Source organism: Triticum aestivum, chromosome 1B (assembly GCF_018294505.1).
Source record: "Triticum aestivum cultivar Chinese Spring chromosome 1B, IWGSC CS RefSeq v2.1, whole genome shotgun sequence".
NCBI classification, from domain to species: Eukaryota; Viridiplantae; Streptophyta; class Magnoliopsida; order Poales; family Poaceae; genus Triticum; species Triticum aestivum.
The window spans coordinates 477172203-477185381 of record NC_057795.1 but is presented as its reverse complement, the minus strand read 5'-3'; the positions used below and the strand labels follow the sequence as shown (position 1 = coordinate 477185381).

General features: G+C 47.2%; 1 protein-coding gene across 1 annotated transcript; it reads left to right on the top strand.

Annotated features, from left to right (window-relative positions):
* The first annotated feature begins 1952 nt into the window (after positions 1-1952).
* LOC123092964 (uncharacterized) lies at positions 1953-3904 on the top strand. Its single transcript, XM_044514833.1, has one exon. The coding sequence runs from the start codon at positions 2194-2196 to the stop codon at positions 3430-3432; it is 1239 nt and encodes a 412-aa protein (XP_044370768.1). The 5' UTR covers positions 1953-2193; the 3' UTR covers positions 3433-3904.
* The last annotated feature ends 9275 nt before the right edge of the window (positions 3905-13179 follow it).

Genomic DNA, 13179 nt, shown 5'->3' with positions numbered 1-13179 from the left:
GGTATGTAGATGCACTCTCCTTCCCCTCGTTGCTAGTCTCTCCATAGATAGATCTTGGTGACACGTAGGAAAATTTTGAATTTCTGCTACGTTCCCCAACATACTTAACTGCTCCCTGGGCACCTTCCCTTTCAAGTACCTAGGTCTTCCTATTTCCCATTGGTGGTTGTTTTCTAGCGAATTTAAGCCTCTGGTGGCCAAGGTGGGAAACAGAGTCCTTCCTTGGCGAGGCAGATACAATTCGGTGGCGGGCAAAGTGGCCCTCACCAATTCTTGCTTGTCCTCCCTCCCTATGTTTACCATGGGCTTTTTTAGACTTTCCAAAGGAACTCATGCGGGATTTGATAAACATAGAGGTGCTTTTTTCTAGAATTCGGCTGAGAACAAGTGAAAGTACAGACTGGTTAAATGGGACATCATTTGCAAACCTAAAAGCCTAGGGGGCTCAGGATTCTTAACACTCAGGCGACGAACATTTGTCTTATTGTTAAATGGTGGTGGAGAATCATGACGACTAGTCCGGATGCGCTGTGGCTTCGGGTCCTAAGAGCTAAATACTTCCCTAACGGCAGTCCTATGTTTGCTACATCTAATGGCGCCTCCCAGTTCTGGGTGGACATTGTCAAGGTTCGGGATGTATTTCATGCCCACGTCAAGTTTGTGGTCAATAATGGTGCCTCGACTCGCTTCTGGCTGAACAGGTGGACTGGGGACGCCCCCTTGGCGTCCTCTTTCCCAGTGCTATTTTCCTATTGTTCTAACCCTGAGATTTCAATCTCTAAGCTTTCACTTGACGGTTGGGACCTGGGTTTTCGGAGAACCCTTTCTCCTGAAGAGTTAGGCGACTGACACCGTCTCGCTGCCTTGTTCCATGTGCTCTCGGAGGAGGCGGACTCTGTTTCTTGGCCCCATTCGTCCTCGGGGAAGTTCTCGGTCAAATCTCTGTACAGTCGTGTTATCGCTGCCTCTGCCGCATCGAGGTTCAAGTGTATCTGGTCCGCCGGGATCCCCCCTAAGATTAAAATTTTCCTCTGGCAGGCCTTTCGGGCCCGACTCCCCTCGGCTGACCAGATTCAGAAAAGAAACGGGCCTGGCTCCGCTTTTTGTTCTCTATGCTTCTCCCTCGAAGACACTAACCATATTTTCTTTAAGTGCGATCTGGCTTTGCTGATATGGGGTTTTGTCCGGTCTTGGTATTCGAGATCTTGGTCTCCTGGTAACTTTGCTGATGTTCGAGCTATTTCGAATGGTCTGAATGGCCAGGCTAGGAGACTGTTTTGGACCGGGATGGGTGCTCTCTGCTGGGCTCTTTGGACTACTCAGAACAAATTTACTATTGAGGACGTCTTCCCTAACAAGCCTGCTGATGTTTTGTTCAAAATGTCTATATTCTTGCAACAGTGGAAATTATTGACTAAGGAGGAGGATCATGACGGGCTGGAGAGGCTGATCACCAAAGTTCGGGTGTTTGCCAATTTGCTATCCTTCCCAACCGATGATGTCTCGTCGTAGTTGTCGATTCTTTTGTCGTGTAGGTGGTGGCCTGCGTGCCCCTTTATCTCATTTGGGCCTGCGTGCCACCTTAAAACTCTTGTGTGTCTTCTCTCTGGTTTGGTTGTGAGACTTGATTGGTGTGGATCTTTGTTGATCCTATACTCGTTCGTATGGCTTTATCTATAAAGTCGGGCAACCGCTTTTTTTCTAAAAAAACAAAATATGTTTGACGTTGTCCTCAACAGAAAATGGCTGGTCCTGCAGGGCGAGCCTCGGCCGTCGGTCCGACGTCCATAGCCTGTGTTGCACTGCAAGCCACACAAATACTGCACGAAATAGTAATTCATGCAACTTGTGCATAGCAAAAATGGAAACGAAAAAAAGAGGACTCTGCTTTTTCCCTGGCCTCAACATCTATCCGTTGGCTTGTTGATGACATGGACGTGCAAGGAGCCAAGGACTGCGGGTGCAAGGACGTGCAAGGACTGCGGGTGCTCGAATCTTTCAGCTGACACGTTTACGCGCGTCGATCGCGCTGGAGTAGTTTACAACACGCCACACGCCATGGCGCGCGACTTGGAGGCCGCGGCACTCCTCGCCGCTGTGGCGATCTTGTTTATCTAGAGCAGAATTTCGCGGCAGGCGGTCGTCACTCGTCAGCGCAGTGCGAGAGAGACGCCACTCCCCTTCCCTTCGCTAATGGCGTCATCGGAGGGACGTCGTCGTCGGCGGGGCAAAAAGAGCAAGGCCAAAAAGAAGAAGAAAGAGGCCGGACCGACGATCGTGCAGGACCTCCCCGACCATCTCTTCGAGCTCATCCTCGTCCGCCTCGGCCCGTCCCCATGCCTCGTCCGCGCCGCGGCCGCCTGCAAGCGGTGGTGCCGCGTCGTCGGGAACCCCGGCTTCTTCGCCCGCTTCGGCCCGGTCCACGCGCAGGCGCCGTACGTCGGCGACTACCACACCGTGCAGGGGGGACAACCCCTCTTCGTCCCCTCCTCGCCGGTCGTCGTCGACCGCAGCCGCTTCTCCCTCGAGTTCCTCCCGGAGAGCGGATCGTGGGAGATCGCCGACAGCCGCGGCAGCCTCCTCCTCCTCACCAAGAAGAGGGCGCCGCAGAGCTGGCGCGACTACTCTCGCTGTGTTCGCCACTACCCCGACCTTATGGTATGCGAGCCGCTCGCCGGACTCTACCAGAGAATCCTCTGGCCGGAGGATCTGGACGGAATTGGCCGCCTTGGCGTGTTCCTGCTTAACGGCGACGACGCGGGCCGCCGCGTCAGCACGTCCAACTTCAGGGTCCTAGCGGCCGTCGACGAAACCGTGGCATGTGTGTTCTCCACGGGCAGCGAGGGCGGCTGGCGCATTATTTACAGCGAGATCACCAGCCACGTCGAGCTCCCAAAGCTCGGCCCCGAAAATTTCGTAGGGCGTGCAAACGGCACTCTGTACTGGGGAATTGACGGATGCGCCACCGCCGTTCTTGCTCTTGACGAGACCACGGCGGAGTTCTCGATCGCCGCATTCCCGGAGAACGTCTGGGGGCCGTCCCACATACGGACCTCGCGGATCGTCGGCGGCGAGGACGGCACGCTGCGCGTCATCCGCCTCATAGGCAACGACCTCAAGGTCTTCGCCAAGCGGCATGCGGGCAGTGACGAGGATGAGTGGTTGCTGGAGATGCACCTGAGGTTGCCGGAGGCCACCCTTGGGCTGCCGGGGCGCGAGGAGCACTTTTTCCGGCAACAAACCATGATTGTTGCGGCGAATACCAGATACGTCCTGCTGACACCGAGCGAGAAATCGTGGTTGTTCTCTGTTGAGCTTGATACAATGCGAGTAGAGAGCAAACACGAGAGAAACAAGTACGCCGGAGAGGCGTACCCGTGCAAGTTGCCATGGCCGCCAGCCTTGGCTGATCATGGCAGGGAAAGGAGGTGATGATGATGCCTGATTGTCATGGCTGCCGACTTTGTCTCATCATAGCAGAGAGGAGGTGATAACGTCCCTGATCGTCTATCAAACTTTCAAAAGGTTATCCGTTTCGGCGTATCTGGAACAGATTTGTACTATTTGTAGAAAAAAAAATCCGTACCGTGTTTTTTGCTTCACTCTGTTCTTGCGTGTGCCTCTCTTGGACTCCTTCCTCATGCTCCCCCCGCCATTATATTGAACAGCGGCTAATTAGGGATTTGGAACAGAAAATGTTTATAAATAATTCGTGCTTATTTTTTGACTGGACACTGTTTTGGGCCAGTCGATTTCTTATTGGGCTGAAACCCATTTCGTATTGCCTGTTTATAGGCCGTGCTGCCTCTTTTTTCTGTTTGTAACTTTGTATGCATTTTTTGCTTCTCTTTTTTAGTCGGTTTATAGGGGTATATTCAGGATGTTGAATGAGTGTAAAATGTATACGTGCAATTACTATATAACATGTGTATAAATTGTATTAGAGTGGAAAAATTATACTACTATATGTTTATTCTCTATACTCCATCCGTTTCTTTTTAGTTCACATATAAGATCTGTCTTAAGTCAAGCGTAGTAAAGTTTGACTGAGATTGTTAGAAAAATATCAACATTTCATAATATAAAATTGACATCATTAGATGCATTATTGAATTAAATTTCATAATGTATATGTCTAGGATTGTAATGTTGATAATTTTGTATATAAATTTAGTCAAACTTTAGGAAGTTTGACTTAAGATAAATGTTATATGCGAAGTAAAATGAAACGGAGGGAGTACATATTAAAAAGTGCAATGTTGTGCAGAAGTTTTTTAAATTGTTTATTTCATTTTCCTTTCTCCTTAAAGGGTAATACTAAGGCACTAATTCATTCTACGTATTTATTTTCTTAAGTTTTTGTATCATTTTCTTTCTTCCATAAGGGCAGGTCCGTTCCGGACACATGTGCAAGGTGTTTGACCGAACAGGGCCCCCAAGTTCGGAGGGCCCTCAAATTCTAGCTAATGGCGTATTTAGCCATAACTAATCTTCCCTTGAAAAAGGCATGACTAATCAAGGCATCGAGTAAATACCGCGTAGGAATCTGCAATAAAATTACTGTGAAGACCCCATATCACACGCGTCTCATCCTCTTCTCTCTCTAATCTCTTTCTCTTCAAGCTTAGATCCCTTTCTCATTTCCATGATCCAATCATACTATGGCAGCTCCCGATTCTACTCTCATGGATTAATTCACTCACATTTTCCCAAAACAATTTGTTGATTCAATAAATATGTATCCTCTACTTGGTGTCTTCCCCACTCAATTTTCACATCTCTCGTCTACTATTTGTTAGGTCAAGGTCCTCATTTTTTAGTTGGTACCAAGCCTCCATTTTCTCGGATACGACCCAGACACATGAGCAAGGTGTTCAACCGAATAGGGCCCCCGAGTTAGGAGGGCCCTCAATTTTCTAGCTAATGGCTTGTTTAGCCATGACTAATCTTCCCTCAAAAAAGGCATGGCTAATCAACGCATTGAGTAAATACTGCCTAGGAATCCGCAACAAAATTACTGCGAAGGCCCCATATCATGCACGTCTCATCCTCTTCTCTCTCTATCACTTGCTCTTCCAGCGTAGATCCCTTTCTCATTCCCATGATCCAATCATACTATGGCAGCTCCCAATTCTATTCCCATGGATTAATTCACTCACATTTCCCCAAAGCAATCTATTGATTCAATAAATATGTACAGTCTACTTATTTGGTGTCTTCTTCACTCGGTTTTTCACATCTCTCATCTACTATTTGTAGGTCGAGGGCCTCATTTTTTAATTGATAATGGGCCTTTTTTCTTTGATAAGGCCCTGCATAAGGGTAATATCAATGCCACCAATTTATTTATTTTAGTGAACTTCTTTTTTCCAAAGTACCACTATTATATGTATTCTTCAATATTATAAAAAACACATTTTATGTGTAAATCATGTGCAAATTTTGTCATTATTTGCTTAATAGTTTCCCCATTTTCTTCCATCTTAAAAGGTAATACCAATGCCACTAATTCATTCTTCCTTACAAAAATTTATTATTTTGATTTTATTTTAGTGTTTATACTTTCTTTCTTCTTAAAGGTAATACCAAAACACTAATTCATTTTTCCTTTGAAAACTTCAATTTTTTTAGTTTTTGTTTCGTTGTCTTTATTCCTAAATGGTAATACCAATGCCACCAATTCATTCTTCCTTAGAAAACTTCATTGATTTGATTTGATATGATTTTTTCCATTTTCAATTTTTTAAATGGTAATACCAATGTCACTAATTCATTCATCCATATTAAAATTTATTATTTTAATTTTATTTTATTTTTGTTTCATTTTCTTTCTTCTTAAATGGTAATACCAATGTCACAAAACCATTCCTTAGGAAACTTTGTTTTGTCAAAATATACTATTATATGATTATTCTTGCATATTATAAAAACAATTTTGTGTAAATTTTGCCATTATTTGTTTAGTCATTTTTTTCATTTTCTTTCCTCTTAAAAGGGTAATAACAATATCACAAATTAATTGTTCTTTAGAATACTTCATTATTTTCATAATGTTATAGTTTTCATTCCATTTTCTTGTTTAATTGTGATACCAATGAAACTAATTCATTCCTTCGTTGAAAATTCCATTTCTGCGAAATTCAATTATTATATGCTTATTATTGAATATTATAAAAAGCACAATTTATGTGCAAATTTTGGTATTATTCATTTTAATATATTTTTATTTTATTTTCTTTAACTATAATACCATTTGGTGTTCGGCGCTTTGGCCAGTATGCTTAGCTCCTTCAGGTCTCGCAACCATTTGGTGTTCGGCGCTTTTGCAGATCTGATAATAGATTTCGTAGATAATCCTGGATTGAATCCGGAGATCTTACAAGAGGATGAACAAGGAGCTCAATGACAGCTAGATGCTGGCGAGCGTGTACTTACGTGGGTCAGGCGGGAGAAAAATGATCGCCAGGATGCCAATACCCGTCTGAGCGTAGAATTGAAAGATGTCCGTGCTCAGCTAGCTGACTCCGTGAAGGAGAATAAAAGGCTTCAACGCGGCATTTTCAGTATCTGCTCGAACGAACTTCTATATATAGTTCGGCGAAGAAACGGTCTAACAGCGTTATGTCCGTAGGTATGCTGACTGGCCGTCCCGAAGAGGAGATGCCCGGATCCTCAGGCGATCTGCTACAAGAGCTTTTGCAACTGCACGAACAAGTTCGGCAGGTGATGCACGGCGTCGCCAAGGCCTTGTGGCTGTCCGTCTCCCTGACAGGAGGCATGGGGGAGCTTGTATAGCTGGTTAAGGGAGCACGGCGGCGCTTCCGACTATGGAAGATATCTGCTTGTCGACAAGGTGCTAGGGAAGCTTGGGCGATGGTAAAGACGCGGTATACCAAGCTTGATCCGAATCATATGACCCGGGTCGGACCTGTAGGGTCAGATGGGAAAGAAATCCCCGTTGGTCTGGTATATGACCAGGTAGGATTAGTCGCAAAATATTCCCAGCAGGACTGTAGACTAGACAGCCTGTTAGATGGCATAGAAGAAGAAGTGTTTGAGTCAAAGTGACTATGTACTTCAATGGACATATTTTGTCCCTAGCCGGATTGTAAATCATTTGTTATGGCGGACCTTTTCGCTTCAACCTCCTGACTCCATGGTCTGGAGTGTTTCCGAATACCCGCTCGGTTATATAAACCGGGGTACGCGTGGAAACCAGGCGTAGGGGTCATAATTGTTTGAACAGACAAGTAACCAACTAGTTATGTTATATTACATGGATAGTAAGAAACATCTTCTAGAGAGAATAGTTCCGTTAAGGGTTCCTTTCCCTGGGTACGCATGCATTAGTGTGCATGTCCAAACTACGGTCAAGAGCGCATATATGAAAACATCAGGGGTTTGTATTGTGATAGGCAAAAAACATCTTTAGTTCACCGACCGAATATTCCCTTAAGAACGCTAGCTTTCGGCTTCACCTAGTCTGAGGTACACATCCAGAGGACCCGGCAGTAACAATCGATGAGGTGCTCCCCTTATGCCCTAGCCGAATTAACGGGAACGTAGGGCATAAACACAAGAGCCAGGCAACCCAGCTTGGCCAAAACTTAAGTCATATCAATGCATATAATGGTGAAGAAAATGTGCATATGGAAGAGAGACACATATGCAATGGGCGTGAAGCCCGAAAGAGAATTATATTAAGCTTTTGTATAAGAAGCCCCCAGGTATAACGAGCGCACATACTTGAAGATTAGTGCATCGCGAGTGTGTGATTGAGTCATACTAAAGCTTTAGGGCTATAAAGAGAAGGGAGAGTATATAACTGAAAAGTAAGTAAAAAGGAACAGAGGGAAGGAGACGAACAAAGAGTTCGGCGCTAGGTGTAGAATCTTCGGAGTCTGGCCGCGTTCCATGGGTTTGGCTCAAGTCGATTATCTGCTGTGTCACGCAGGCGGTACGCTCCTCCGATGAGAACTTTATCAATGATAAAGGGACCCTCCCACTTGGGCTTGAGCTTGTCCTTTTTCTTCTCCGGTAGGCGTAGAACAAGTTCGCCAATATTATAAGTTTTGGCCCGTACTTCTCTTCTTTGATACCTGCGAGCCTGTTGTTGATAGAATGCGGAACGGGCTTTTGCGACATCGCGCTCCTCCTCCAGGGCATCTAAATTGTCCTGCCGATCTAGCTCGGCTTCTCTCTCTTCATACATGCGCACTCGAGGTGAGTCATGAATAATACCACAGGGCAAGACAACCTCTGCGCTGTACACCATGAAGAAGTCAAGCTCCTCGACCCAGTGCATGTCTGATTCTTTTAAGGATTGCACTAGTCTGGGTTTAATGCCGCTCATAATAAGACCGTTAGCGCATTCGACTTGACTGTTTGTTCGAGGGTGGTAGACAGAGGCGTAATCGAGCTTAATGCCCAAGTTGCCGCACCAAGTTTTCACCTCATCGGCTGTAAAATTGGAGCCATTATCAGTGATGATGCTGTGGGGGACACCATAACGGTGGACGACATCCGATATGAAGTCTATCACTAGTCCGGATTCAACCATTTTAAAAGGTTTGGCTTCTATCCATTTGGTGAATTTATCCACCATGACCAACATATATTTTTTCTTATGGCTTTCCCCTTTAAGGGGTCCGACCATATCGAGCCCCTAGACCTCAAAAGGCCAGGTTATGGGGATTGTTTGGAGGCTGGTGGGCGGCATATGGCTTTGGTTGGCGAAAAGTTGGCATCCGACGCAATGTTGGACGAGGTCCTGTGCGTCTGCTCGGGCCGTCGGCCAATAGAAACCTGTATGGAAGGCCTTGCTTACAAGGGCCAGAGCTGCGGCGTGGTGACCGCCGAGTCCGGCATGAATTTCAGCCAAGAGCTGTCGCCCTTCCTCCTCGGAGATACATCTTTGAAGTACTCCGGTAGCGCTTTTCTTATAGAGCTCTCCCTCGTGGACTTTGTAGGCTTTAGAGTGCCGAACTATGCAGCGTGCCTCATTTTGGTCCTCGGGGAGTTCTTGCCTATTAAGGTAGGCTAAGAAGGGTTCGGTCCATGGGGTGATGCCAATGATGATGAGATAGGCCGAGGGTATTATTTCGGTGGCAGAGCCCCCGACTATGTTAGTGTCTTCGGAATCTAGGGTTGTGTTCGGATTCGGACTAGTATTGTCGGTCTCCCCTTGCCACACCACGGATGGCTTAAAAAGCCTTTCCAGAAAGATGATAGGTGGGACTGGGTCGCGCTTAGCGCCAGTGCGGGCGAGAACATCCACCGCTTGATTGTTTTCTCGAACCACATGATGGAATTCGAGCCCCTCGAATCGACCTGACATTTTGAGGACGGCATTTTGATAAGCCACCATTTTCGGATCTTTGGCATCGAAGTCTCCATTTATTTGAGATATTGGGAGGTTTGAATCCCCACGCACTTCCAGGCGTTGAGTGCCCATGGAGACAACCATCCGAAGACCATGCAACAGAGCCTCATATTTGGCTGCATTATTGGAGTCTGTATATAATATTTGGAGTACGTATTGGGCAGTATCTCTAGTGGGGTATGTTAGGACAACACCTGCTCCCAGACCTGCCAGCATTTTAGAGTCGTCAAAGTGCATGATCCAATTGGAGTATGTGTCATACTCTTTAGGGAGTTCGACCTCTGTTCATTCGGCGACAAAGTCGGCCAGTACTTGTGATTTAATGGCCCGCCGTGGTTTGTATGTGATGTCGAATGGGAGGAGCTCGATGGCCCACTTAGCAATCCGGCCCATTGCATCGCGGTTGTTTATTATGTCATTGAGTGGTACTTCGAGGCCACCGTGATTGAACACTCTTGAAAGTAGTGTCATAGTTTCCGGGATGCCATGAAGACCGCGTATGCTATTTTTTGATAATGGGGGTACCGAGATTTGCATGTTGTGAGGACAGTGGATACATAGTATACCAGCTTTTGAAGTGGGAACTTGTGTCCGTCCTCCTCTCGTTCGACGACGAGCACTATGCTCACAACTTGGTGTGTTGCGGCTATGTATAGCAACATGGGTTCGCCCACATTTGGTGCGGCCAGGATTGAGTTGCTTGCTAGAAGAGACTTTATTTCTTCCAGTCCGGCCGTCGCTGCGTCCGTCCACTCGAAGTGTTCGATGTGTCGAAGAAGGCGATAGAGTGGTAGTGCCTTTTCTCCTAATCTGGAGTTAAAGCGGCTTAAGGCTGCCACGCATCCAGTTAGTTTCTGGATTTGTTTGAGATCTATTGGGGTAGCCAACTGTGACAAAGCTCGGATTTTGGCTGGGTTTGCTTCAATTCCTCTATTGGAAACGATGAAGCCCAGCAACTTTCCGGCGGGAACGCCGAAAACACATTTTCCCGGATTGAGCTTGATGTCATAAGTTTGGAGGTTGTCGAATGTGAGCCTCAGATCGTCTACTAAAGACTCGACGTGTCTGGTCTTGATGACCACGTCGTCCACATATGCTTCAACTGTTTTGCCAATTTGTTTCTCCAGGCATGTTTAAATCATGCGTTGGTAGGTGGCCCCGGTATTTTTGCCCGAAAGGCATAGTGTTGAAGCAAAAGGGGTCGTATGGGGTGATGAATGCCGTTGCGGCTTGATCGGACTCCACCATCTTGATTTGATGGTATCCGGAGTATGCATCGAGGAAACACAGTGCGTCGTGTCCTGCGGTAGCATCGATGATCTGATCAATGCGGGAGAGAGGGAAAAGATCCTTGGGGAAGGCCTTCTTGAGGTCTTTGAAATCGACACACAGGCACCAGGATTTGTCCTTCTTTGGTACCATCACCAGGTTTGCTAGCCAATCCGGGTGTTTTATTTCTCTGATGAATCCGACTTCGAATAGCTTGGCTAGCTCCTCTCCCATAGCTTGTCCTTTAGGTTCGGAAAAGCATCGTAGTGTCTGCTTGACCGGTTTATATCCCTTCAATATGTTGAGGCTATGCTCGGCCAGCCTGCGTGGGATTCCTGGCATGTCTGAAGGGTGCCAGGCGAAGATGTCCCAATTCTCACGTAGAAACGCTCGCAGTGCAGCGTCGATTGTGGGGTCCGGCTGTGCCTCAATGGATGATGTCTTTGTAGGGTCCGTTGGGTGGACTTGGAATTTGACAATTTAGTCCGCTGGTTTAAAGAAGGTGGACTTGGATCGTTTATCGAGTATCACATCGTCCCTGTCCACTGTGGAGCATAGTGCAGTTAACTCTTCGGCCGCAAGGGCTTTAGATAGTGCCTCAAGGGCTAAGGCGGCGGTTTTATTCTCGGCACGGAGTGCTATGTCCAGATCACTAGCGAGAGTGATGATTCCGTTGGGCCCGGGCATCTTGAGCTTCAAGTACCCATAGTGAGGTATAGCTTGGAAGCTTGCGAATGCGTCTCGCCCCAAAAGGACGTGGTATCCACTGCTAAAAGGGACCACTTGGAATGTTATCTCTTCAGACCTGTAATTCTCTGGCGTGCCGAATACCACATCTTGTGTGATTTTTCCCGCACATCGTGCCTCCCGACTAGGAATAATTCCTCGGAAGGTTGTGCTGCTTTGCTCAATGCGGCTCCTGTCTATTTCCATTTTGTTGAGAGTTTCCTCGTAGATGAGGTTTAATCCGCCGCCAACGTCCATGAGCACTTTGGTAAGCCAGAAGCCGTCCACGATAGGACTAAGGACCAAAGCGGCTGGTGCTCGGACTATTCAAAACTGAGGTTCGTCACTAGCATTGAAGGTTATAGCCGTGTCGTTCCAGGGGTTTATTTCTGCAACGTGGCAGACTTCGGCAAGGCCGTGGAGTGCTCTCTTACGCCTGTTATTCAAGGCAAAAGTATCGAAGACTGTCAACAATGTATTGTTGTTTTCCGCGGGATGATGCTCTACGGTATTGTTGATGAGGAGATCCTCGCCGCTCTTGGCCACCTGCTGAAGTATCCAACATGCTCTAAGGCTGTGTGTTGGTACGATATCTAGTGTGGTGTGAATTTTGCATGGCCTATTGAGCCATCCCTCCAATACGGTTCCGCGCCCTGTGGTGGGCTTCTACTTCTTCGTGATTGGATCGGGTGACCTACGAGGGTACACCCTTTTTGTTTAGACGAGGGGTTTAGTGAGAGACAGTGGGTCCCAAAAGGCTGCCTGGGTTTTCCAGGCACTTTACAGTGCGCAGTACTTCTATACTATGGCCGCCAAGTCAGCAAAGTGTGATATGCGGTGGCATTTTATGGCGTTAAGTATTCCCTTGTCCATGCAATTTCTGCAAAAGAATGAGATTGTGTCTTCCTCGCGACAGTCCTTGACCTTGTTCATTACAAGGGGGAATCTGGCCCAAAAGTGATGTACTGTTTCTTGTGATTGTTGTCTGATATGGGAAAGATCGCTTGTATGTGGGTGGGTGGGTCTAATTAAATCCGAACCCTGACCCAGAGCTTGAAGAGCTTCCAAACTTAATGTTCTGGTTTCTGGGATGTTACCCAATTGTTCGGGCCCACAGTCCGGTTCCAAGTCCGGGACTTGGGGCATGTCTTCCCGTGAACGGGTATCCGGCTCGGTGAGCTCGGTAATCCAGACATAGTCCGTCTTCAGTATGGGAGGAGAGATATTGCGCTGCTCCTCCACCACCGCTATCTGATGGGTGACCGGTGGAGAGTTAATCTCTCTCTGATCGGGTTTAAGCCCAATTCGATCGTAGTCCGTAGCGACTCCCAGGGCGGCGATGCGATCTAAGAGATTGTTCAAAGACGATAGCTCCGGAGGATCCATCTGCTCGGTGTGTTCCGAGCTGACGCAGAGATGATTCTCGATGACCCGAGAGGTCATTGTTGGCTCGACGGTCGAACGGGCGGTCATAATAAAACCGCCCAGTTGGAGGGTTTGGCCTGAGGCCAAGGCTCCCCCGGAGGTGACGTTGTCCTTGATAACAAGGCGAGCCATTAACCTTATATTCGACATCACAGTGGAACTCTCAATGAAAGCACCAATGTCAGTATCAAAACCGGCGGATCTCGGGTAGGGGGTCCCGAACTGTGCGTCTAAGGCTAATGGTAACAGGAGGTGGGGGACACGATGTTTACTCAGGTTCGGGCCCTCTCTATGGAGGTAATACCCTACTTCCTGCTTGATTGATCTTGATGATATGAGTATTACAAGAGTTGATCTACCACGAGATCGTAGAGGCT